Below are 26391 nucleotides of genomic sequence, written 5' to 3'. Positions count from 1 at the left end.
CGTTTACATACCAATTGAATCAGTTGCTTCTTTTTCCTCCTGCTTGCATCTGGCTTTGACAGCATACAGGGCTCTGGATCTCTCATACATACACAGTCCTATGCACAAATGGGACATTTTTTAAAAAAAGCCTTCCTTGCATCAATCAACAGGAAATGATCGTAGTTCTTTATCCTGCTGTGTCATCAAGAAAATATTAACACATGTCTAAGGAATGCTTTAAGATTCAGTTTAATTCCAATCTGCCAAATAAATGCAAAATTCATTTCTAGACTGGAATGCACACTTTGGCATGGCAAAAGTTTGTCGACAAAGAGCAGGTTTCATCAGGAAAACTATTCAAGTGGTTGTGGGAGCTTCCCTCATCCACCCACCCAATCAGAATGGAGCCATAAAATCTTGATCCTTAAACTGTCTGTGGCTTCCTAGGGGGAAAAAAAAAGCTATTTGGGGAAATACTGTAGTAAGGCACTTGTGAATTTTGTGTTAAGTTGACCTTGCCTTGTCCCTGATCAGGGAGTATTTTGACTATTCAACAGTAGTTATTTTTAGTGTTTAGAAATAATAATTATAGTATGTCAATAGTCAGTCAAAGTAAATACCTGCTCTGAGTTTGGACTAAAGGTCAGGGAAATGGAAAATAAATGTGGGCTTCTGTTCCTTAAAGGTGTGAAGTACTGAAATGCTACTGAAATTTGGGGAGGTTGGAGGTTGGCAAAACAAAGCCATGAAAAAGGCAAAGGAATAGCCAGTGTTTGGGGATGCTATTCGCTGAAGACAGCCCTTTATTTATGTATGCCTTTCTGTTCCAGCAGGGTTGTAGCAACCACTCTACACCTCTCTCCAGGTCTCTTCTCATACACGCGCAATTATTATTACCTGTTGACCCCACCTATACCCCCACATTGGGACCCGATGCCCAAACATGCATACAAACTCACTCACATCTCACAGGGAAGGAGAGAGGGAGAGAGAAGGAAGACTGAGTGGAAAAATACCAAGATTTGTGCTTGATTATTGGAGATAATTAAGTAGAACCTAAAAATAGTCAGGCCCTTATTTCATATTATGTTCAAAATGATTCAAATTCTAAACTATTCACAGCTGTGCTGGGCGCTGATCTACCATACAGAGTTGATTTCAAGCACTTGAATCAACGATAAGCAAATGAAGCATCTCTCTTTTCTTCTAAGTATAAGTTGGGGAGGTACCGTGACTCAGAAGCTATTGAATGTGAAATAAAGAGATCAATAATATCATTACCCCCATGACACTCATCGTTTATTCTGCCAATACTTTTCAATAGAGTGGAGCAGTATGGCCCACAGGTCATGTCAGTTTTGTAAGTCTCTCCTTACAAAGTTGTTGATAGTCTTTAAAACTCAACTCCTTATGTGTATCGATTAAGCAGACTGGCAGTTTACTATTTTATTGATTTATCTATTGAGAATCCCAAGTACGTAACAATGCAAAAACACAGGCTGAAAAGTAAGAGATGGAGGAAAATAGGCTGTATTTCTTTAAAAGCGTGTATGCAAGGACTTACCCTGCTACTAGAAAGATCCTTCAAGGGTGAGAAATAAATCTTAATCCTTTACTATAAATAATACCAACAATCCCACTGCTATGAGGTGACTAGTATCACTAGCATTACTGGATGGGCATAGAAAAAACCACCAGCCTCCCCCTTCTGGTTTTGTTCACGTTTCTTTCTTTTCTTTTTTTTTTTTTTTAAGATTTTATTTATTTATTTGACACAGAGAGAGAGAGAGAGAGAGAGAGAGCACAAGCAGGGGGAGCGGCAGGCAGAGGGAGAAGCAGGCTTCCTGCATGAGCAGGGAGCCTGATGCAGGGCTCGATCCCAGGACTCTGGAATCATGACCTGAGCTGAAGGCAGCAGTTTAACCACCTGAGCCACCCAGGCGCCCCTTTGTTCATGTTTCTATTTTTTTTTAAGAGAATATGAAAAAAAGTTAGGTATCATTTGTGACCCAGCTCAGAGGCCATTCTTTTCATGAAAACTTCCCCGATTCTTCCAACATTGCTTGACATCTTTTCTGAATATAGACAGCAAGCATGGCAATTCTGCTTCCCCTGTATCATTCTCTGTAAGAGATCAGTCTGTGTCACCAAAGAGTCTTAATGTGGCTACAAACAGAACATAGAGTATAATAGAGTTAAAATGGCTTTTTGGTCTTTCTTTTCCAGTCGCCTGGATTCTTTGAGGGCTGGGGCTGTGCCATTTGTTTTTATATCAATCACACCTAGCATAGGGCTCTGCTACAGAGTAGGCATTCATTCTTTTTGATCCAACAAATATCCATTGACTGCCTAGTATGTGCCAAGTGCGGTGGTCCGTGCTGCCAGGAAGGAATGTATAATAGCCTTTGAGCACAGGCATGGTTGCTAACCTTACCCTTGTTTTTGGCAGCCTTTACTGTATTTGTCAGCACCTGGAAGGAAGGACATGTTACCTTGTATTTATTTTTTTAATACCAGGCAGGGCTTTGCACTAAATGTTATTGCATAAATTCAGTATGTTCATAAAGCCAAAAGAGATCACAACTGTCCAGTGTAGAAGCTGCTGTTTTATCATTTTTGTATTGTTTAACTCTTTACAAGTTTTCCTTGGTCAGATTTTTGTATGTTTCGAGAAACTTGCATCAGCTTTCCTTACAATTTTGGTTCAAATCAAAAGTCTCTGATGAGGCTGTTCTTAAAATTTTGTTTCATCAACAAGGAAATGTTGCTGCTTAGTAGAAAAGATTTAATATGGATCACAACATCAAAAACTAACGATGTACGGTATGGTGACTAACATAACATAATAAAAAAGGTTTATAAACGTGGATACAATGAAGCAACAAGGGAAGAAATGAGCTTTCTGGAATTAAGCCCTTCATATTTGAACGGGCACTATTAAGAGCTCTTTCCTACATATCAAGAGATTTGCCTATTTTTCAGTCATTGTCATGATTATTGCCCTCAGTGACTTCCTGTGGATATGGATCAGAAACTTGAGACACCGGAGAATTCTTCTTAAGAAGTGTATTTTAAAATTGCCACTTTGGCATTATGTATCAAAAACCTTCAAACCCTGCCCTTAAATTCAGCAATTTCACTTTTACGTATTTATCTTTGAGAAATAATTGAGACTATCTGCAAAGATTTAGTTCTTAATATAATTTGATAACTTATAATTTTAAAAATAAGGAATTAATGGAAAAGAAAAAGATAATCCTTGTTGGTAAATTATGCAGTTGTTAGAAACGATGTAGAAACTATATACACATAGTTACAGATATATGTTTATGGTGTGTTTTCAAAAAAAGGAGGTTATAAAACAGTATCCATATTTTAATTCTATTTTAATGTAATATATACTAAAATGTGAAAGAAGTCTATAATAATAAGCAATAAAATATAGTCACTAATTATTTCTCAGTGGCAGGATTTTTATTGTTTCTGTCAGGAAGACAGTTTTTATTTTCTTTGTGTTTTTGTGCTTTTCATTTTATCTTGAATAGCAAATGTAATAGAGAATAAAAAGGTAATATTTTAAATTTTCCAAATATGTAGAAGTCTTAAAAACACAATATTTGAGGGGAGCTTATATTATGTCTTTCATCCATGTAAAATAAGACTATGATTTTCCATGGAAACTTAACCAGCAGTATATATTGCCTAGTCCAATTGAGAAACCAGTAAAAATAAGATAGATCCCAAGCACGGTAATTACATACTAAATTCTTTAGTCAAATACTTTTTGAGTGCTTTCTATTCTTCAGTCTCATCTCTACATTCCTTGTTCTCACGCAGCTTGCCCTCCAGTTGGGATGACAGAGAAGAAAAATAACAACAATTCATGTGAACGAATAAAGTTTCAATTGGCTATAGCGAAAAATAACACAGAGTGAAGAGGGAGGGATAGGGAAAGTCTATTGGTGGGGAAGGTGATGTGAGTTTTAGAAGTGATGCTTGAATGTGGTCCTGAGTGAAGAGGATGAGTCATATGAAGACCTGAGGGAACAACAAGGCAAGGGAACAGCAAATGCCCACGTGGCGTGTCTAAGAAATAGTGGATCAATGCTATCAGACTTGGGCAAGTAGGGGAAGAGTAGAGAGGTGTGTAGGTACCAAACCAGGGCACCTTGTCTCATACTCATTAAAAAAATGTTGAACTTGTTTTAATTGCTATGAAAACTCATCAGAATTTTAAAGAGGGAAGTAAAGTGATAAAAAGATACAAAGATCAGTATGGCGGCTGTATGGCAAATAGACCGCGTGGAGGCAAGGATGAAGCAGGGAGGGCAGTTCATTGGAGAATTCTAGCTAGATTATAGCTTGGATGAGGGTGTGGGGTGGAGGTGGTGTACGTGATCAGCTTTGAAATGTATTTTGAGGGTGGAGCAGATAGAACTTGCTGATGGATTGGGTAAAAAGGGTGAGGAAGAAGAGAAGAATCAAGGATGCTTTTTAACTTGATCATTATCAGGAAATGCAAATTAAAAACACATTGAGATCCTACTCATGGCTCGAATTAAGAAGACCAATGATGCCAAATTTTGGAGATTTGGAGCAATCGACACAAATACATTGCTGTAGGAATGACTGTGAGTTGGTACAACCACTTTGGAAAATACTTTGGCATCGTCCACTAAAGTTCAACGTGCCTGTACGTCATGGCTCAGTGATTTCACTCTTAGGTCTTAACTCAAGAGAAATATGTGTACATGTGTAAAGGCATATAAAAACCATCCATAGTATCATCATTCATAATACCCTTAAACCGAGAACAAACCAGGCATCCATGAACAACAGTAGAATGGATAAATAAACTGAGGTTTATTCTTACAATGGATTATTTTAGAGTGATGAAAATGAGTTACAGCTACGTGCATAATGCTGAATGAAAAAAAACCACAGAAACACACAGACGTGCACATGCACAGTTAGAATGGAAAATAAAACAGCTTGGTTGACTTCTTCTGTTTTTTCACTCAAATAAGAAGTGAGGCCAGCAGCGCAGGGTGCAAGATGCAGAGCATTGCAAAGTTGAGAATGCAGTGAGCTTGGGAGCAGGACGGTGAATTTCAAGGAGAAATCAGGTAGGATTGCTGGACACTACTATATGGCCACTTGAGCTCTGTGGTCATACACTGAAGGACGACATATCAGTTGTCAAATTTGGCCGCTTGTATATCTTTCACATGACACAATCACCATGATCTAAAGCCTGTGCATTTGTCCCATACAGTGGTCTTTCTGGCTTTAACAAGCTCTGTTATCATTTCTCAGCTGGAAGCAGGCATAAGTAACAAAGCAGAATGGGGAGTGGGTTACCTCTTGTCTGAGAGGTGGGGCTGGGACTGCGGAGATTTCCCCGACCGCCTGACCAGCTGGTTTCCCATTAAGTTCTGCTGAGAGGTAGCCCTGGCAGCATGTTGGAAGGTAGGAGGAGAGGTGAGGAGACTTTTTTCTGGATTCCAGCTCAGATCAGCATCCTATCCTCACTGGCCTGTAAAGCTTCCTGTCTCCTGTCCCCAGCTTCTCTTGGCCTGCAGCTGCACAGCCTCACCACGTCCAGGGGGCCTTGCTCCATACCTGCTGGCCAGCTTCCCGGGGGCAGCCTCAGCAGCCCTTATGCCCTGTCCCTTTGTCACCCACACCCACCAGACTGTGTCCTACCCAGAGATCTGAGCACTTACTCCTTCATTCCTCTGGCCTTAGGGAAGCGTGTGTGTGGGGGGAAGCTTCTCCCTTTAATAGCGAATCTCTTACTTTGATGACATCTGCTTTTTGTCCTCTCAGCATCCCAGCACCCATTGGAGTAGATCTCCTGATTTAAATCTCTTCTTTAGGAATATCTAACATGTTCTGCATTCCTGATGAGGGATGATACTCTAATTGACATATCATCACAAAAAGCCAAAAAAAAAAAAAAAGGAGCTAATGTTCAGAGATACAACACTAAACCCCACAGAGTGGTCTGGGGACACTGGAGGCAGGTGCATACATGTCTTGGCTAGCCCTGTGCAAAGGAAGGCTGGTGGCTACAGAGGGGCCAGGGTGCAGTCCTCACAACCCGCAGCCTCCAGGGCAGCACAAACCACCTCTGAGGGCCAGACCACGAGTGACAGGAGAGGGGTCCTGATGCTTTGATGCCGCCTGATTGGGAAAGCACTGCTCTGGTCTGATCCACTGTTCCTGAAACCAGCAGCACCGATTTCAGAGAAACACCTTTTTTCCACATTCAGATTTCATCAGTTTATATGCTAGCTAATTAAACTGAGTGGTCACAAGAACATGGCAGTTAAAATGAATAGCTTCAGAAACCCAAAATGACTCTTGTGAAGCGTTTGGTTCAACTAGAGGAGAAAACTGGTGCCCGTGGACTAAAAGTAACCTGCTTGGCATGAACATTCACTGCACTAAGGGCATCGGGAAGAATATTCTACAGAAAGAATGGGGTACTGCTTGCCCAAAGTTGGAGAGAAGAGCTTTTGCTTATCAGACTTATGATGATGAGTCGCCTTCCTGGTGAGATGGTGGACCCTGAGATTGAATGAAGCGAGGGAAGGCAGAACTGATCAGAGATTCATGTGTCAGGTAGAGTGACGGGCTAGATGCCCGGTAAGGCCTTTTCCAACAGAGTCTGTGATTGAGTCACAAGTGCTGTATATTGAACGATGGGCTCAAGCAGAGGTTTGGTGGCCCCTCAATGGGGGAGGGCGAGCTAGATATGCTCTAAGGGTTCCTCTCATTTAAAGTATCCTATCTAGAAAATGGAACATTCTAGAATACGCCCAGATAAATTAGGTGTTTCTAAATATGTTTTGTCACGTTGTTTATAATGTCACATTATGAACTTTTAATAAAAACATGAACTTTTTTTAGGACAAATTTTGCAGAGCTTCACACACCATCATGCACATAATAGACGTTTGATAAATGTGTTAATTAACGAATGAAAATAACAACTGCACAGTAGACAGATCTAAAGGGATGTGGGACAGAGTCCCACTCACGGGCTGGCACTCTTGCCTTGAAGAAACCCAGGGGTGGAGCCAGGCACATGCAGAGACAGGTGTCTGGCAGAGGAGGAAGGTCTTGCCCTGGAGGCAGCTGGGTTTCCTCTCTGACCTGAACCATGCACAGGCAGCTGGGTGGGGCTCTACCTGCTTGACCGTGAGGTTGAGTGACTGGATATCCCATGATTCAGGCCTCAAAAGTCCTCATCAGGTCATGGCAAATGAGGTGTTTTTCACACTTTGGGGATGTCTGAGTTCCCCGAGTTTGCTGGGCATAGTCCTGGATGTTTGAGGAGAGGCCCTTCACTTGTGACTTTCTCAGTGGTCTCACAGGAGGTAAGGCGGGAAGAGAACAATTAAAAAACCTGTCCCACCCCCTTTCCTCTCTTCTTTTCACAAAGTATTCAGTATAAACTATTGGCAAAAGGGGCAACATGTGGGGTTTGGGATCTGAAGAAATCAGAATTGAAGTAGGTGTTGGTATTTTTCTTGCTCAACAAAGCTGTCCTGACACATGGCCCGTGGGAAGGCATTTGTTTGCCACTCACTCTGCACGTCACAGCTAAGTACATGTTGAGTATAAAATGAGATTTTCTAGTAATGACAAGTAAATGTGGAAATTGGAAATGAATTACTGAAGCCAGCTGAAAAGTGGAAATATTTGGGTTTACAGATTGGCATCCAACTTGCATCTAATGAAGGCCTGGATTCTTTCTGGTTTACCTAGATGGTTCCTTATGAGGAATCACTGTTCCTTCATGTTCACTGGTGGGCATGCACACCTGGCCGTCAGAGCCAGGTGACTGAGCTGTACCAGCCTGGGCTGTGGCTTACACACACACACACACACACACACACACACACACACACACACACACTGGGAATACATGGTGTGCCATGATCCTGCACATCATTCCCCAGGCTTCTTCATGGAGCATGGAGCGTGGAGCATGGAGCATGGAGCCAGGTGCTGAGCAATGATGCATTGCTAGGGAAGGCCTGTGGACACTTGTTTGTACATGAATCAGTATCTTCTCCTCCAACCTTGGGAGGCTGGGTCTACACAACCAAAACCGAGTCTTCAGAGAAGCACACTCACAAAACTCAAGTGACTTAGAGACTCTCTAGGAGCAGCTTGCTCATTTTACATCCAAAAGGCCAGGTAGGGTAATTTCTTTCTACAGAACATAGACAGTTATCCATTTACCTTTTCTCGTACCATTTAGATATAATCAAAGGCCATGGATGGGTTTGAGATGTTGCTTGAAAATAGGATAGACAGGCCTCAGACCACATCTTAATATCTTTAACACCGAGAACAGTGTCCTCAAATTAAGACGAACAGGTGTACCGTTGCCCATCTTAGTTTACCAGGCAGTTTTTCTCCCTCCCTCTCTCTCTCCCTCCCTCCCCCTTCCTTCCCTCCCTCCTTTCCCCCCCCCCCCCCCCCCCGCCCACCTGCCGCCCGGCATCTGCCTCTTCTGTCTGTCTCTTCCTCTTCTGGCAGGGAGATGGAATTGGAATGGAAAATCATAATGAGGTGTATACTGGAAACTTCTGCACTTGTACCATTTTAGATATGCATGTACAATTGCATCCTCTTGAGTATTTCTTAACTTCAGAGATAGATATTCCTAGGAAACCTCCAGATCCAATGAAGAGCAGCAGTTGGGTCTAAGGTAACAATGTGGAGCGAAAAGATGGGATGTTCATGTCCAAGTTTCTGCCTTATTCTGATTCCTGGTCTCAGGGCAGGAGCCAAACTGTCCTTGCTGGGATAGTGCCAACTGAGAAACCATGACACCTTACTTGCATGGTTCACCGCTGAGCCTGTCAGACTCCAGTCCAATATGGTACCTCTGACTTAATTATTCAATAAGTAAGGAATGCTGAGAAAGGATTTTCACAGCTAACATTGTTTTAAGGCGATGCCAACTTCCTTCCATAAGGAGAATGAAATTTTTAAGCATCTGTTTTAAAATGTCACATCTCTTCTTTGATTTTCTTACTGGTGTTTAAAAGCGTGTCCTTCAGAGAGTAATAGATGACAGAAATTGGGATTAAAAGGCATTATTTTTATCTTAAAAACTAATAATTCTAGACAGGCATATAAAAGAATGACTTGCAGACTTAGGACCACTCTCTACCTGCTAAATAAGAACATTTTACAGTTTTAATTCAGAGCTATTTGCAAATACTTCAGAGGGTTCATGCCATTGATTATTTGCATCCATTGCAGAAAGTTGTGTTTTTATATATAAATCCCAAGAATCTTATACCATAAATATATATGAAAATATATGTCAGACTAGCTTCTATCACATTTATTTTTCTTCTCCTAGAGGAGAAAAGCTCTGTTTCTGTAATTTATTTACACAGTTTAATTTATAAGCTGGTTCATTTTAAGTGGGATCATCTATTGGAGGGTTGAATTTGGAAGCTCTCTCTGAAGACAGGTTTCTCTTCAAAATGCAAACTGATTCAGGTAGTGTTGCCTGGGCTCATCTTCATTTGCTGGAGGTTTTGTGGTTGTTTGCTGTCATGTATTTTCCACTGTTTGGTCTTTTGACATAGCTTTCTGCCCATCTTCCTTGTTAAAAAATGGCAACACCAAGACCCACCCAGAAGGCTAATTCCTCATCTTGTGCTCAATGACTTGCATTGATCCTAGTGATCTTTGAATCAGCTTGTCTTTTGACCACCTTGGGAGCGATACAGACCACATTTTCCCTACAGCTTTCCAATTCTCATAGCATGGCTTGCCTTGGCCAAGGATGAGGTCTGGCTCCCAAAGTAAGCCTCATGCAAATGTGAGCTTAACAGATAAGCTGGGGACACAAGGTGTCAGTGAAGAGCCACAACTCTGTGAAACAGAAATTTTGATTCCTATGCTTAGAATGAATAATCTGAGAAAAAATAAGGATTGTTTTCTATTTTTTTTCTATAAAACTACATAAAACTCTCTAACCAAAGTGATCTCATTTTCTTAGGCCCTCTCTCTCTTTTCTTGCTCTATCTCTACCATCTTTAGGATAAAAACTTCTCTATGATTTTTTTAAATCTTTTAGAAAACCAGTAGGGACACCTATTAATCTTGGGCCACAGGAAGGCAGCTTGCAAAGTCCACATTTGTGTCTGGGTTTTCCTTTTGTGTAACTACTATTATTATTATTTTTAAGATTTTATTCATTTATTTGAGACAGAGAGAGAGAGAGAGAGAGAGAGAGAGAGAGAGAGCGAGCACAAGCGGGGAGGCTGGAGGGAGAGGGAGAGGCAGACTCCCTGCTGAACAGAGAGCCCAATGTGGGGCTCGATCCCAGGACCCTGAGATCATAACCTGAGCTGAAGGCAGACGCTTAACCGACTGAGCCACCCAGGCACCCCTCTTCTTGTGTAATTAGGTTGCAAGTTGTTCTGGAGATATGTACCAGATTCTTTGATAGAGATTTAGTTTGATGTTGCCTCTAAATTTATGTCCTCATTTACAGACCATTTCCTAATGCATATCCCTGGCCCTGTAAGGATACTGGGCATTTATTGATGCAAAGATGGAACAGAGCTCCAAGGAGCTTGAAATTAATCTAGTTTCATTGGTCACCTTTACATTTGAGAAGGGGGTGCCCAGAGACATTAAGTGACCTGCACAAGGTCTCACAGCAAGGAAGTGAGTGACCAAATCCAGATCCTCCCTCTGCAGCCTGTGGTCTTTCACCACTAAAGGCAGTTGTTCACAGCTAATTTATACATCTTATTTTCTCCAGGCTTTTCTTGTCTGTTTCTGTGCTAAAACACGACTTTCTCTTTCTTCCAATTTGCTTTCTAGCATTTGAGAATCACAGCCCACAGATCTCTTTGACCCTTTTCTCAAACTTCTTAGACCAAAGCTATTCTAGTGTGGAGCCAGTGTTGGCCAGACATTCACAAATAAATGGGTCCCTGGCTACCAGGACACGCTCCATCTTTCTTCTCCTCTAATATGCATCCCACACCTCGCCAAGTAAAGTGCTCAGTCTAAGCTAATGTACTCCTTGCTATAAAATGTTACAAGGACACTGTAGAAATTCCTCAGACCAACCGGATCAAATCTCAAGTTAGAGCATGGACCAGAACAGGACACTAACATGCGCGTATATAGAGGAAGTCACAGCAAAGGCTCTAATGAGATGGAAACAAAATGAGCATGTTATGTTAACTGATTCACAAAATCTATTTAGTTATAAGATAGACAAATTGCCAGGAAACTGCTTATTTACAAAATGGCTATCCATCTACCCACCCATTTATTCACCTATGCACCCACTGGTCTGTCTGATCTTCTTGCTGCTAGAAAAGATTTGAATAGCAGAGCCTAAGGAAACATCAGTGCAGATAAGTGACAGTCTTACTGATGAGGTTATCAAACAAGACAGCAAAACACAAAAATATTAATCTGATAATATTTGTTTTATAAAACTTAGTAGTATATAAACAATGTATTGTTAAATATTGACAACATTTTTTCTCCTATGACTTTGAAAACAATATTATAGCAATCTACTATTTCCTTTTAATCTCGTTTTGTTTCTTAATGTCAAAAGGAAATGATAGAGATTACCCTCATATTCAAATATGTGTATAAATATTATTAGAAAGAGAGAGAGCTAGGCCTTTTTTTTTTCCAAGGTTTTGGAAATTACTCTATCACACAAGCCAGAAAAACCCAGTTGCCTCTATTTTCATTCTGACCAAACATAAAATCATAGAAATGTTTTTCCTACTCAGAGGGCAGCTTGAAGGCAAAAAAAAGAATTGTCTTTCTGTAAATTAGCCATCACAAGTAATCATGAAGAAGAAAATACACATCATTCAAAAATTCTTGTGTAAAATAGCAGACATCTAACAGGGAGAACCACGGCCTCTGCCAATAAAGGGTATTAGAACAGTTTTTGGGATTGTGACAAAAGTAGCCAATCTTTCCCCAAAGTCAGAAACCAAATGACAAGCCCTTACCTTGGAGGGCCTGTAAGCTATGAGTCTGTACGATAATGCAGAGCTGCAGGACCAGCTGTGGAGCACTTTCCAGAAAGGTGGCTAGCAAATGCAGCATACTCACATCTGCATACTCATACACCATTTTCCAGTAAAACCTCCATCTGTCATTCTCCCCACTCTGTCGACTTCGAATACCTAAGTATATTGTGTGGAAATATCTAGAAAGAAAACATGGAGAATAAGAAAGAAATGAGTGATCATTTATAATTCAAACACCAAGGCTGCTTTTCTTTTCTGCAAGCTACAAAAGCCCACAAGAAACAGTTACTTTAGTGGCTTATTAATTTAAGGCCCAAAGATAACTGCTTAACAAGTACCCTTATTCTTTTTTTTTTTTTTAGATTTTATTTATTTATTTGACAGAGAGAGACACAGTGAAAGAGGGAACATAAGAAAGGGGAGTGGGAGAGGGAGAAGCAGGCTTCCACCGAGCAGGGAGCCCGATGTGGGGCTCGATCCAAGGACCCCGGGATCATGACCTGAGCTGAAGGCAGACGCTTAACAACTGAGCCACCCAGGCACCCCAAGTACCCTTATTCTTAAATCTTCGCTTTGAGAGGTCCCTGCAATCTTTGGCCTCATTAGAGGCAATCCACTGACTTGAAATATGAAATGTGTTGGAAACAGGTGTAGAAGGCATTTGCCACTTTGACAATCTACACACACCCTTCCTGGTTAGTTTCTTTATGTGCTCAGTGGTACTCAGGAGATGGATTTCTCCTAGGGCGCCATGCAAGTCTGAGGTATTAGAATGCATGTGCTTTCAAACCCTCCTGATGTCTTCTAAAATAAATGTTTTATTATTGAAAATTTCAAATATATACAAAAGGAGAAAAAAATAGTGTATTGAGTCCATTATATGTTTCACCCAGATTATGTAATTATTGATACATGTATGCAAAATACATAATTTTTTATTTATACCTTCACTTACTCTCTGCCACCAGATAATCTTGAAGCAAATCCCAATCACCATGTTATTTCATCTGTAAGTATTTTATTAAATATAATTGACAAACATAAATGCAATACCATTATTACATTACAAATAAAGATAATTTAATATTATCAAAAATACTCAGTTTTCAGATTTTCCTGATGATCATATTTTCCTTAGAGTTTGTTTGAAATACAATCCCAACAAGACCTATATGTGATGATTACTTGATATATATCTTATGTCTCTTTTAAACCACAATTCTTCTTCCGTTTTTTTTAAATTTCCTGCCTATTTTTCACTGTCTTGGTTTTGATGATTGTACACATGTGGTATGGTTAACATATTTGTCCTTTGTGTTTTCTTCAGTTGGGTAGTTACTGTTGATCAGATTCAAGTTTGATCATTTTTAGCAGGTGATGTTGACTACCTCATTGAGGAGACCCTAATGTTTTCCTTTATGAAGTCATCATCCACTAATGATCATTTCCTAGATCCATTCATTCATTAGGGGTTGTGAAATGGTGATATTCTGAGTCTATCACCCTTTAAAACTTTTTAAAATTTTTTATTTAAATTCCAGTTAGTTAACATACAGTGTTAGTTATACAGTATATTAGTTTTAGGTGTACACACAGTGATTCAACAATTCCATACAACACCCAGTGCTCATCACGACAAGGGTACTCCTTAATCCCCATCACCTATTTAGCCCATCTCCCCACCTACCTCCCCCCATGGTAACCATCAGTTTGTTCTCTATAGTTAAGAGTCCATTTCTTGGTTTGCTTCTCTCTCTTTTTTTCCCTTTGCTCATTTGTTTTGTTTCTTAAATTCCACATATGAGTGAAATCATGTGGTTTCTGTCTTTCTCTGATTGACTTATTTTGCTTAGCATAATACTCTCTAGCTCCATCTATGTTGTTGCAAATGGCAAGATTTCATTCTTTTTTATGGCTGAATAATATTCATATATATATATATATATATATATATATATATATATACACACACACACACACACATGCAAATGATATACATATCACATCTTCTTTATCCATTCATCAGGAGTGGACACTTAAGCTGTTTCCATAATTTAGCTAGTGTAGATAGTGCTGTTATAAATATTGGGGTACATGTATGCCTTTGGATTAGTATTTCTGTATTCTTGAGTAAATATCTAGTAGTGCAGTTGCTGGATCGTAGGGTAGTTCTATTTTTAACTTTTTGAGGAACTGCCATCCTGTTTTCCAGAGTGGCTACACCAGTTTGCATTCCCACCAACAGTGCAAGAGGTTCCCCTTTCTCTGCATTCTTGCCAATACCTGTTGTTTCTTGTGTTGCTGATTTTAGCCATTCTCCGTGAGTTTAGAGTTTTGATTTGCATTTCCCTGATGATGAGTGATGTTGAGAATCATTTCATGTGTCTGTTGGCCATCTCTTTGTCTTCTTTGGAAAAATGTCTATTCATGCCTTCTGCCCATTTTTAAATTGGATTTTTTGGGGTTTGGGTGTTGACTTTTATAAGTTCTTTATATATTTTGGATACTAACACTTAATCAGATACGTCATTTACAAATGTCTTCTCCCATTCCATAGGTTGCCTTTTAGTTTTGTTGATGGTTTCCTTCATTGTGCAAAAGCTTTTTGTCTTGATGAAGTCCCCATAGTTTGTTTTTGCTTTTGTTTCCCTTGCCTCAGGAGATACATCTAGAAGAAGTTGATATGGCTGATGTCAAAGACATTACTGCCTGAGTTCTCCTCTAGGATTTTTATTGTTTCATGCCTCACATTTAGGTCTTTAATCCATTTTGAATTTATTTTTGTGTACAGTGCATGAAAATGGTCCAGTTTCATTCTTTTGCATGCTGCAATCCAGTTTTCCCAACACCATTTGTTGAAGAGACTGTCTTCCCCATTGGATAGTCTTTCCTGCTTTGTCAAAGATTAATTGACCATATAGTTGTGGATTTATTTGTGTTTTTTTTGTGTGTGTGTTCCATGTCTATTTTTGTGCCACTACCATACTGTTTTGATTACTACAGCTTTGTAATATAACTTGAAGTCTGAAATTGTGATGCCTTCAGCTTTGTGTTTCTTTTTCAAGGTTGCTTTGGCTATTCATATCACTCTTTTTTTATTGGCTAGAATACTTCTCCAGCTGTTATGTCAATGACTCTGCAGTATGTTTAGTTGTCTGAACCTTATTCTCTAGTAGATCCCCCTAAGAAAGGTGCATAGGGACAATATTCTCTGAGTTCTTGCATATTTATAAAAGCATGCGGTTATCAATCTTGACTTGCATGGGAATAAGTTTCCATCTATTATGAGGACCTGAAGTCTAACAATTTTACATGAAAATTGGTGCCCATTTCTAGAGTCTGTGAAAGAACTTCACCTACCTGAAGCAAAGGCTTTCTGATACCAAGAGGGGAGGATGGTAGGGATACAGCAATGAAGTACAAAAGCAAAATAGCTGGGGAAACGTTTGCATTGGAGGGTCAGGTTGGATGGCTGTAAAATCCATGCATATTCCATATGAAATCCAAGGTCTGCAATTTATTTAAGTCTATTAAATTTGTTACTTCATTGCTTACTAGCATGAAGTGTTGTTATGGAAGTCTGATAAAAATCTGATATTCTTTCAGTCTTCAAGTCTTCTTTATTTATCGTATTGAATATTTTTGTTTGTTCCATTACTTTGGTATTCTTCTTTGAGGCCTCCTATTTATTTATGTTGTATCTTCTTTATCTTCCATATCAGTCAACTTCCCTGAACGCTTTTGATCTCAAATAGCTTACTGATTCAAATTTTTTCCCTCCTTTATACTATTTGTCTTCTAACTATGGTGTTTGAATGGTATCATACCCCTACTAGTTGAGTTTTCATTTCTCAGTTTCTTTTAAAAAAAATTAGAATTCTATATTGGGTTCATCTTTCTTGTCAAATCTTACATTTTTTCTATACATTTCTTTTCTAATTTTTTTCTAATTCTGATTTATATTATTCTTTCATAACTTTTATAATTCTCTTAATTTCTTTCAACTCATTTTGAAATATTTGCTTATGGTTTTTATCTGTTTTCTTGGTATACTTTCATTATCTGTAAGAACATCATCATTTTTTCTATTCTCTTTTTCTTATAATAGTTTTGATTTTTTTCTCATTGCTAAGTTTAAAAAGAGGGCATTGAATGGAACACTGGATGTTATACACAAACAATGAATCATGGAACACTACATCAAAAACAAATGATGTAATGTATGGTGATTAACATAACATAATAAAAATTTTTTAAATGAGTTAGTTTAGTTTTTATGTAGTTTTATGAGGGGTAAGGGGGCCAGGATGGCTTGGTTGGTGTCATAACTCCAAAGCTCATTCCTCTTTTGTTCTCATGAGTGACAAAAAAGAATATAACTTGTCAACTTTCTGACACCAGCTGCCTCTGTTCCCCTGCCCCTTCCTTTGAATTTGGACTTTCTTCAGGTCTTGTGTCTGTCCCTATCCTGCTTAACTTGGAATCTATTCCCAGCAGATTCTCTTCAATGTGGAGCCTTTTCTTGGAAGGGTCTTCACTCTGTGTGTAATGAGACTGCTCCAATAGCATCAGATGTTATTTCATTACAGTCCCTGTGGACTTGTCCTTGCACTGGATCATTGAGAACACATTTCTAGGTCCTTCCAGATGTGTAAGATTGGCCCACTGCACTTTCCAGTAAGTGGCTGTTGGGGATTTGGGGATTCTTCTGTTCTCAAGGCCTTCCCTCTGCCTCTTCCTGCATAGTTGCCAATATCACATGGCTCTTAAGAGCTGTGCCTAATTTGTCCCTTGGTAATTATGGGGGTATCTCAGCACTGAGCTTTATTTGCAAGTATTATTCATGATCCTTCAGTTTTGCTCTGCCTATTTTAATGGGATCATTTTGGTAACTTCAAAAACTATGCTGCCACTGCCATTGTATTTACAGAATAGGAGCATTTTAAAACAAACAAACAAAAAAACATGTTTAATCATTCCCTTGGGCCTTGGATTGCTCTCTATCAATTATAAGATGAAATTTGTAGAGTGCTGTTTACAGGAACTTTCATGAACAGATCACCGTGTTCTCACCACTCCACAGCTGCCCCTTATGATCAGCCCAGTGCAAACTGCTGGCACATCCTTTCTTAGACTTCCATGCATTTTCACAAACTCATTTTTTTCTTGGAATATTTTTCCAGCTTCTTTGACTGGCAAGCTCATTTTTGAACTAACAGTATCTGTTCAGTCATTACCAATAATCACTCACTCTTCCATGCTCTCGCTATTTATTACTTTGCTAGGGCTGCTTAAACAAGGTACCACAAACTCGTAGCCTAAATAACAGAAATGTATTATCTCCCAGTTCTGGAGGCTATAAATCCATGATCAAAGTGTGGGCTCCTTCTGAGGCTGTGAAGGAGACTCTGTTACATCCCTCTCCTTTAGTTTCTGGTGGTTTGCAGGCACTCTGTGATATTCCTTGGATTGTGGATGCATCACTGTGCTCTCTGCTTTCATCTTGTGTTCTCCATGTGTGTGCATCTGAGTTCAAATTTATCCTTTATAAAAACACACAGTCATATTGGATTAGGACTCACCCTAATGACCTCATCTTAACTTGACCATCTGCAAAGACCTTATTGTGTTTTCAAATAAGACCACATTCAGGTGGTACAGGTACAGGTGCTAGGAATTCAGTGTTTTAGAGGGACACAATTCAACCAGTAGCACTCTTCTATTGATGTTTGATCTTGTTTACCCTATGACCTCACCTCCCCTGTTCTAAATCTGCATCTCCTACTCTACTGAGATCCAAACCTGTATGTTCATCTTCTTACTTGTATGCCCATATGCTTTCCAGATTTCCCACAGGCATGTAAAAACAAATATATTTAAAGTGCCTCATTAGCTTTTCTTTTAAATTTGTCCCATCTTGTACATAGTAATCCACATTGCCATACACTGAGTATTCCAAGCTAGAAAGCCTAGGGTGCATCTGAGGCTTCCACTCCTCCCTCCCTTATCCCTTTTATTTGATAATAGATTATATTCTGGAACTTTATCTCCTTAATATATTTTCCCCTCTGTTTTCCAAAGTCTGATTCTCTGAGTTTCTGTTTTGGTTCTGTCACTTACTACAGGATGACCTTAGGCTTGACATCTCTCTGCCTTAGATTTCCATCTCAAAAGGGGGATGAAAACAGTACCAATTGCATAGGCTGATGTGAGAATTAAATGAAGTAAAAGTGAAGGACTTAGCACAGAGCCTGGTAAATAGCAGGCATTCAATAAATGTTAGTTCTTACTATATTAATCAACTTTGAATTCTCTAATGGACCCTTCCCAGTGCTTCCAGATGTATAAATTGAATCTAATTTCTCCCATCTTAAAAACCTTAGTGACTCCCCATTGCTTGGAAGATATATAGTAAAGTCAAGCAATGAAATACAGATATATAAGGCTTTTAGTTTATCTTTTCTAACCTAACTTTTAGCCTCTGCATCTTCCCTCCCCTCTCTCATCTTATGTCCTGTGTCCTGCCATATTAAAGCACTTGCTGTTCCTTGGCTGTGAATTCACACCTCAGTACCTTTGTTCCTGTGGTTCTCTTGCCTGGAAAGCCTCTCCATACCCTTTAACATCCTGGAATTTCTACTATTTTATGACTCAAATATCACTACTCCCTCACCCTCTTTAACCAACCAGGGAGAACTGGTCATTCCATTATTTGTGTCCAAACTATTTTTATTCAGACTTTGACCAGATAAAATAACATTATTTTTATATTCATTCATTTGTGAATTCACCTCACATCCCAAAATATAAACTTCTAGAGAGAAAAGAATGTCACTCTCTTTGTACCCCTATATTAAGCTCAGTTTCTCATGATTCATAGGCACTCAATTAATTCATGTAATTTTATTCATTTAATAAGTATGTATTAAACATATGCAATGTTTGTTATTTTGTATTTTCTGTAAGGGGCTGGAAGCCACTATAGAGTTTTGAGCAAAAGAGTGAGAAATCTGATTTGCATTTTGACAAAATTGGTTATTGTATGAAAAGTGGGGGCAGAAGGGCAAGGGGTAGATAGGGACATTAGCTGGAAGACTATTGCAACAATCCGAGCGAGAGAAGATGCTAACTTTAACTAGATGGCCAGTGGTATTGGTGGTGAAAAGGCATCAGAATCAGGTAATCATGAAGAGAGCACTGACAGCCTTTGCCTGTTGAGTGAACAAATTAATGATTTTAATGCTCAACTTCCTTGAGATTATCACAGAAGTTTAAAATCCAGGACGCCCATAGCATTAACAAAGGCAGTAAAGCTTCCACAAATGCCTTTCTGAGTTATTTTACTACTAGTTTTCACTGGAGGAGGAGATTATGCATAATCTAAGCTCTCCAGCCACATGCTAAAAAGCTACAAATGGATCTCCCAGGTCTGTAGCCCATGGGGACTTAAACTCTTGTGGTGCAATAATTGTTTTCTGGAGCACTGGGAGCTCACAGTTAACCTGATGATGGTGGTAGGTTTGTTCCTAAGGAATAAAACAAAAAAGCATCTGGCCTTATAGAGTTTCATATACTAGGACACAAAACCAAGTCTTCCAGTAATGCACATACAGAGTTCAAACACCTATAAGCCAAGAATGGTAAAAAATAAAACAAAACAATTTTCAGGCCAAGGGAGCTCCATTTACAAAGGCAGAGAGATGGGGGGGGGGAACCCTGTGTTCTGATAATAAGTGCCTTTGCATCTGTAGTTTTCTAGGCCTGAAAGTATTTTGCACATTCATCTTACCTTTCTTAGAATGGCCTTGCCTCTTTTCTCCACTAAGGAAATTTAGTATTTGTGGTTTTAAACTCTAGTGATATATCTCACCTCCAGAATACCTTCCTTGGGAACCCACAACCAAGAATCCTTCCTTGCACCTGACTTCGTGCTTACCTTTAATCCTGCAGGTATCTCACAGTGATGCAATTATTTGCTTATATGTTGGCTTCTATCCCAAGTCCTCCCAGGAGGGAGTGTACCCTTTCATTATTGAAGCTATCCCATTTAGCACTACTTTTGTTCATGCAGGCATTCACAAATGTGTGTTGAATTGAATTGGGAAAAAAAAAATCTCCAACTGTATTTCTTCTTTTTCTTTTATTATGTTATGTTAATCATAATGCATTACATCATTAGTTTTTGATGTAGTGTTCCATGATTCATTGTGTATAACACCCAGTGCTCCATTCAGTACGTTCCCTCTTTAATACCCATCACCAGGTTAACCCATCCCCCCCTCCCCTCTAGAACCCTCAATTTGTTTCTCAGAGTCCATAGTCCCCATGGTTCATCTCCCCCTCTGATTTCCCCCCTTCATTTTTCCCTTCCTGCTATCTTTTTTTTTTAACATATAATGTATTATTTGTTTCAGAAGTACAGGTCTGTGATTCAACAGTCTTACACAGTTCACAGGGCTCACCATAGCACATACCCTTCCCAATGTCTATCACCTAACCACCCCATCCCTCCCATCCCCCACCACTCCAGCAACCCTCAATTTGCTTCCTGAGATTAAGAATTCCTCATATCAGTGAGATCATATGATACATGTCTTTCTCTGATTGACACAACTGTTCAAAATCTTTGGGATGCAGCAAAAGCAGTCCTAAGAAGAAACTATATAGCAATACAAGCCTTTCTCAAGAAACAAGAAAGCTCTCAAACACACAACCTAAACCTACACCTAAAGGAGCTGGAGAAAGAACAGCAAATAAAGCCTAAACCCAGCAGGAGAAGAGAAATACTAAAGATCAGAGCAGAAATCAATGAACTAGAAACCAAAAGAACAGTAGAACAGATCAACACAACTAGGAGCTGGTTCTTTGAAAGAATTAACAAGATTGATAAACCCCTGGCCAGACTTATCCAAAAGAAAAGAGAAATGACCCAAATAAATAAAATCATGAATGAAAGAGGAGTGATCACAACCAACACCAAAGAAATACAAACAATTATAAGAATATATTATGAGTGACTATATGCCAGCAAATTACATAATCTGGAAGAAATGGATGCATTCCTAGAGATGTATCAACTACCAAAACTGAACCAGGAAGAAATAGAAAACCTGACCAGACCTATAACCACTAAGGAAATTGAAGCAGTCATCAAAAGTCTCCCAACAAACAAGAGCCCAGGGCCAGATGGCCTCCCAGGAGAATTCTACCAAACATTTAAAGAAGAATTAATAACTATTCTTCTGAAACTGTTCCAAAAAATAGAAATGGAAGGAAAACTTCTAAACTCATTTTATGTGGCTACCATTACCTTGATCCCCAAACCAGACAAACACCCCATCAAAAAGAATTACAGACCAATATCCCTGATGAACATGGATGCAAAAATTCCAGTTGTATTTCTTTACAGTTAGTTACTTCTATGAGATTGATAAATAGCCTATGTCATATTGATTTTTGTATCTGGTTGGAAGACACATGGTTTATGATATTTAACTAATATTAGCACTGTCACGAATATTATGCAATATCAGGATAGTTTTCTACTTTCTCTACATCAGCAGTGATAGGCATCGGGACTCTTATGCCCATAACAGTCATGAGGAAATGTCAGCTTGGGTTTTTTCTCAAATTCATGTTCTGAAAAAATGGTGAGAATAAGGAGGCATTGCAATCACAATTGGATTTCTCCCATCTTGTCAATATGTTTATAGTATAATACATTTTGGGAATATTATTTTTTTAACTTATTTTTCATCTGCTACCTGAAGGGGAGGTTGAAATAGAACAAATCAATGAATGTGAACATAAACATGTACTATGTGTCACACATGTTCCCATTTATTCCTTACAGCGTGGTAAGAAAAATTTGCCCAGGTGAGTGGGGGATGAAAACATAAATTTAAATTTCAATGTCATATTTTTTTCCCCTCTGCCACTGCTACCTCCTGTGTTGGCCATGTTGACTCCTGCCTTCCAGCTCTAGGCAAACCCCCAAGAGAAGTCTTCAGCTCTTCAGCTTTTACTAAACATTTGACCACCAGCAGGCAATTCCACCTTGTGCTTCCACGGAGCATATGGCAACACGTTTGACTTCAGGGAGATCTGTTTCTATAACAACGATTTACTTCTCAGGACAGGAAATTCTGTCCATGTTGACAAAAAGCCCCAAATGGCATTCTACTAACTGGTCATATCACCTGTTCTAGAGACAAACCATTAATATAGAAAGCAAAGGAAAACTGGTAATATTTAGCCATTCAATTCTAACAAATGGGTAAAGATGTTGAATCGTTCAAAGAAACTAGACTTCATTATGTTTTTTTATCTAGTAACCGCCTAGGAGATTGAGAAATGAATACAGAGAAACAGACCTAGGAGTTCCTTTTCTACAGAAGTTTAGAATGACGTGATGAAGGGCTTGTGTTCCAAGAAAGGTAGTTGTATTCCTGAAACAGAAGCAAATCTGTCAAGTTTACTCTTCCATGGTGGTGTTTTTGTTTGTTTGTTTTTTTAGCTATCAGCCCAAGAGCCTTGAAGTTACTTCCTATGTTAAGCACCCTTAGGCTGTAGTTGAGTTTCTAAAAAGGAAGAGGTTTTCAAAATTAAACGTCTTCTGTAAAGAATTACAATCCTTTTGGTGAGGCCTGGGGTTGTGCTAGATGTGAGGCCTCAGTTCTAAACTGAACCACAGGAGACAAAGAGGCCCCTGACTAGGGATGGTAGTATAAGATCACTTGGAATCACAATAGGGACAGAAGAAACTTGAGAGGAGCTGAATTCTACCTCTTTGTCCTGGACAGATGTGGTGGCAACATTAGCCTCTGTTGTTGCCAACCCATTAAGGACCCTCACTGTGATGACCTTTGCACATTCACCCAACTGATCTGACAAATGCTTCCACTGTGCTCTGTTCAGCTCAGAATGCTGCTGGAGATACAGAGTTGGGTGCTCCAGTCACTGAGAGGGGGACAGCTTGGTCCATATGATACCACAGGTTAGCTTTTGAATGGTTCTTGGAAGCCAACTACTGGGTAGACACAGTGAAGAAGTTCATGGTTGTGAGCTACCCTCCTAGTCTAATCCAGATCCTTCGCATTGCATTGTAACCACATGTCTACTCTGACACTGGGAGAGAGGAGCATGGCTAATGGCCCGTCCCTGGAAACAACTCTTTCTATATCTGAAGGCAAAGGCCAAGCAGTCTTGTCTCCTTGGCATCTGTGTTATTATTATCTAACTGGAAAGCATTTCCCTCTTCTGATTCTTAGAGCCACTTAGCTTTTGAGCCAAGTTTTGCATCTGAAGATGGAGGTAACCATCCCTCCTGACAGGCTGCTGGGAGGGGTGAATGAGATGTGTCTTACACGTGCGCCTGGCTCACAAGAGGAACGTTGCTACTCTCCAAGGTTATTGATGCTTTGGGTTCTTCTAGGATGTTCATCTTCTTTACCCTAATAACTGAAGGTAGTTTTTTTCTTCAATTCTTCTCATTTTCCTTAGGCATTTTATTCTAGGGAGTGTTTCCATCACATTGGATTTATCCTTTGCCTGGTTTTTCAGAGGGGCAGATGGAAAAGATTACCACTCCACTGAGAAACAAGACAATTTCTAGACCTTCTGAGTATCAAAGGAATCCAGGTTGGGGTCCAGATGGGGAGTGGAGGGACTCACTCAGATTTTTCTTCTTAGGATTTGGCTTTGCTGTGTTGATGAAAAAAAAGATTATCTCTGAAAGGGGCATTGGTGACCAAGGAAGTGCATAGTCATGAAAAGTCTCAGTTCTTTTTAGATATTCATACACACAGCAGGGAGGACTCATAGAAAGCCATATTTACAGTTAAACATTTAGCATAATTACCAGGGTTTCATGTAAGAGGGAAAAAAAGTTTCAAAGCTTTAGCATTTAGCAAATACGCCCTCAGCACGAGACAGCAGTGGCTTAACTACGCAGCTCTCATTAGTGCTAATGGGAGATGTTCCCAGTAAAAGTCCACTCAGAAATATCAATACGCTCCACCTCCTCCTCTGAGGTAAATATATCCAGATGACATTTGCTGCTCTTATTGTCTGATTGATTCATTTTCTGATCGGGTCATTCTTCTTATTTATTGCTTGAGGAAGTATGCTAATGGAAGATAGAGTTTTCCTTATATCACAAAAGGCCACCAGGAATTCGGCACCAACTTTATCAACATAATCTCAGTCTAACAATATCTTGATTCTGTCATTTCCTTAGCATTCTTGAAGCTGTGCACACAAACACACCTACACAACTCCCACCATGCTGTGCACACAGACACCCACACATAACACACCCCTTCCACACACCTGGACACAAATTCAAGTCCAATATTTTTCTGAGGATTTCAGTTGAATTGGAATTCTCAGCTCCTTTTCCTCAGTATTTTCCAAGTGCCAAGAGCAACCTGGACTAATGTTACAGCCTCCCACATTACCAACTTGAGACCCAAACATAACATGGCAAAAGCAATAAACTTGGGAGAAAAAGTCCAAACATGGACTCATCATGTGGAGCACTATATATGTGTTTAATCTAAAATTTAATGTGACTGAGATAATCTTTCAATTACTTGTGAGGAAATGAGGTGTGTATTACTGTTGTTTCAGATAGTTCAGTCCTTAAATAATATTTGATCAAATGCTCACTACTGACATGTCAAGAGCTGAATCAGAAATCATTACTAGCTATGAGGATATAATGCATGCATATTCTAACACTGAATTGTTTCTCTATCTTCTAGCACATTAAACAGATTAGCTGTTGACTGTTGTTATTTTTACTATCTGAAAAATGCAGAGTAAAATCTGTGCAGAAGAGTTTTAAAGAAACATTAATAAATGGTAATTCCAGCAAGTGATATTTTCTTGTTGCCTGGCTACAGAGGAAGCTTTACAACTATGTATGTATACACATTTATGATATATACACCAATGCATGTATACATGTATCTCCTCAACAGTAGGCACTGATAAGTAACAAAATAGTATGATTTGTCATCTTAAGAAGCTCTTTATTGGATATGTTAAGGGATAAGGACACAACCATCACTTTTTTAAACACCAGAACATCAGGTCTCAGTTTATGCTGAATAATAGTCAAAATGACTAAAAATTGTGGCCTATATTTCCATGGTGGAATATTTTCCTGGTGGCAATTGTTTTAAAATTAGATTCTATGTCCCATCAATCATCCAAGGGGGGGGATGTGTGTTACAGGGGAAAGAATAAATTGCATGACCTTGTACTTGACAAACACTAGGGGTCACAGGTATAAGAGGACAGTCTGGGCTGCCCCTCGCCCTGAGAAGACCTGTGTGAGCTGTCACCCCAGACTGCAGAGCCACCTCCTCACACCGCCCTGCTCTTCATTATCGCAGAGCCCTGGGGGTGTCTGCTCTCACCAGAAGGGCAAGAACACTCCCGAACCCATGAGCGTGTGTGCAGTGTGCCTCTCAGCTAGATGGTAAGAATATTTGCAGTGAGAAAAACAGGAGAATATACTCAGGATCTCCCAGGAAATCCTTGAATGGGACAAGAGCATGCATACCTTCTCCTCATTTACCACACTTAGTTTTTCCACCCAAGGGCAACACTGCCTCTCAAACTAACGAGGTTTTGGATTTCTCTGCATATATTTGACCCCTGAGCTGTATTTCTGTCACCTCTATCTCCTGTTCAGATAATTAGAATGAATGTGGGTCCTCAGAGAAGAATAATACTCTAGTAGCTGCATATCATGGTATATAACATTCTTACATAGTATGATCTTATGCAAAGTAAAATCACACTTAGTTAGCCTCTTGATAAAAGGGGCTTTTTAATGATCTTTATTGTTTTTTAACGATTTTTATTGTTCTGTGAAAATAAAATTTATGTATGGGATATGGTTATTTTTGTTTTGTTTAATTTTCATGCATTCTTCTCATATACTTAATGCATAAATAGGTACTCTTCACGTATTTCCTCAAAGGAAATAGGAAAAGAGTAGGAAAGAAAAGGAGTAGGAAATAATAGAGTTTTTTTTTTTTCTTTACCAAATAATTTTCCCTGTAAAGGGCAGCATAGCCAGGGCCTCTTGGGACACATGGTACATTCAGGTGAAACAGGCAAGAAAGCTGTTAAACTCAAAAGGAAGGTTCTTTACTCATTCTTTTTTTTTAATTTATTATTTTATTTTATTTTATTATGTTATGTTAATCACCATACATTACATCATTAGTTTTTGATGTAGTGTTCCATGATTCATTGTTTGCGTATAACACCCAGTGCTCCATGCAGTATGTGCCCTCTTTTATACCCATCACCAGGCTAACCCATCCCCCCACCC

At 39.3% G+C, this 26391-nt stretch overlaps 1 protein-coding gene across 2 annotated transcripts in view; it reads right to left on the bottom strand.

Moving 5' to 3' along the window:
• Nucleotides 1-26391, bottom strand: part of XKR4 (XK related 4) — a 474664-nt gene that overhangs the window by 167741 nt on the left and 280532 nt on the right. For both annotated transcript variants that reach the window (XR_012378203.1, XM_025871429.2), the window contains exon 2: nucleotides 12021-12220. Coding sequence is in view for 1 of the 2 variants with exons in the window: in XM_025871429.2 (XP_025727214.1) it covers nucleotides 12021-12220 (200 nt within the window). In the remaining variant the exon portion in view is untranslated. The remainder of the gene's footprint in view (nucleotides 1-12020; nucleotides 12221-26391) is intronic.

Source organism: Callorhinus ursinus, unplaced genomic scaffold (assembly GCF_003265705.2).
Source record: "Callorhinus ursinus isolate GAN/ISIS: 27379988/994484 unplaced genomic scaffold, GSC_fseal_2.0 scaffold5, whole genome shotgun sequence".
In the NCBI taxonomy this organism is placed as follows: domain Eukaryota; kingdom Metazoa; phylum Chordata; class Mammalia; order Carnivora; family Otariidae; genus Callorhinus; species Callorhinus ursinus.
The sequence above is the reverse complement of the archived record's forward strand: the minus strand, read 5'-3'. Positions and strand labels throughout refer to the sequence as shown.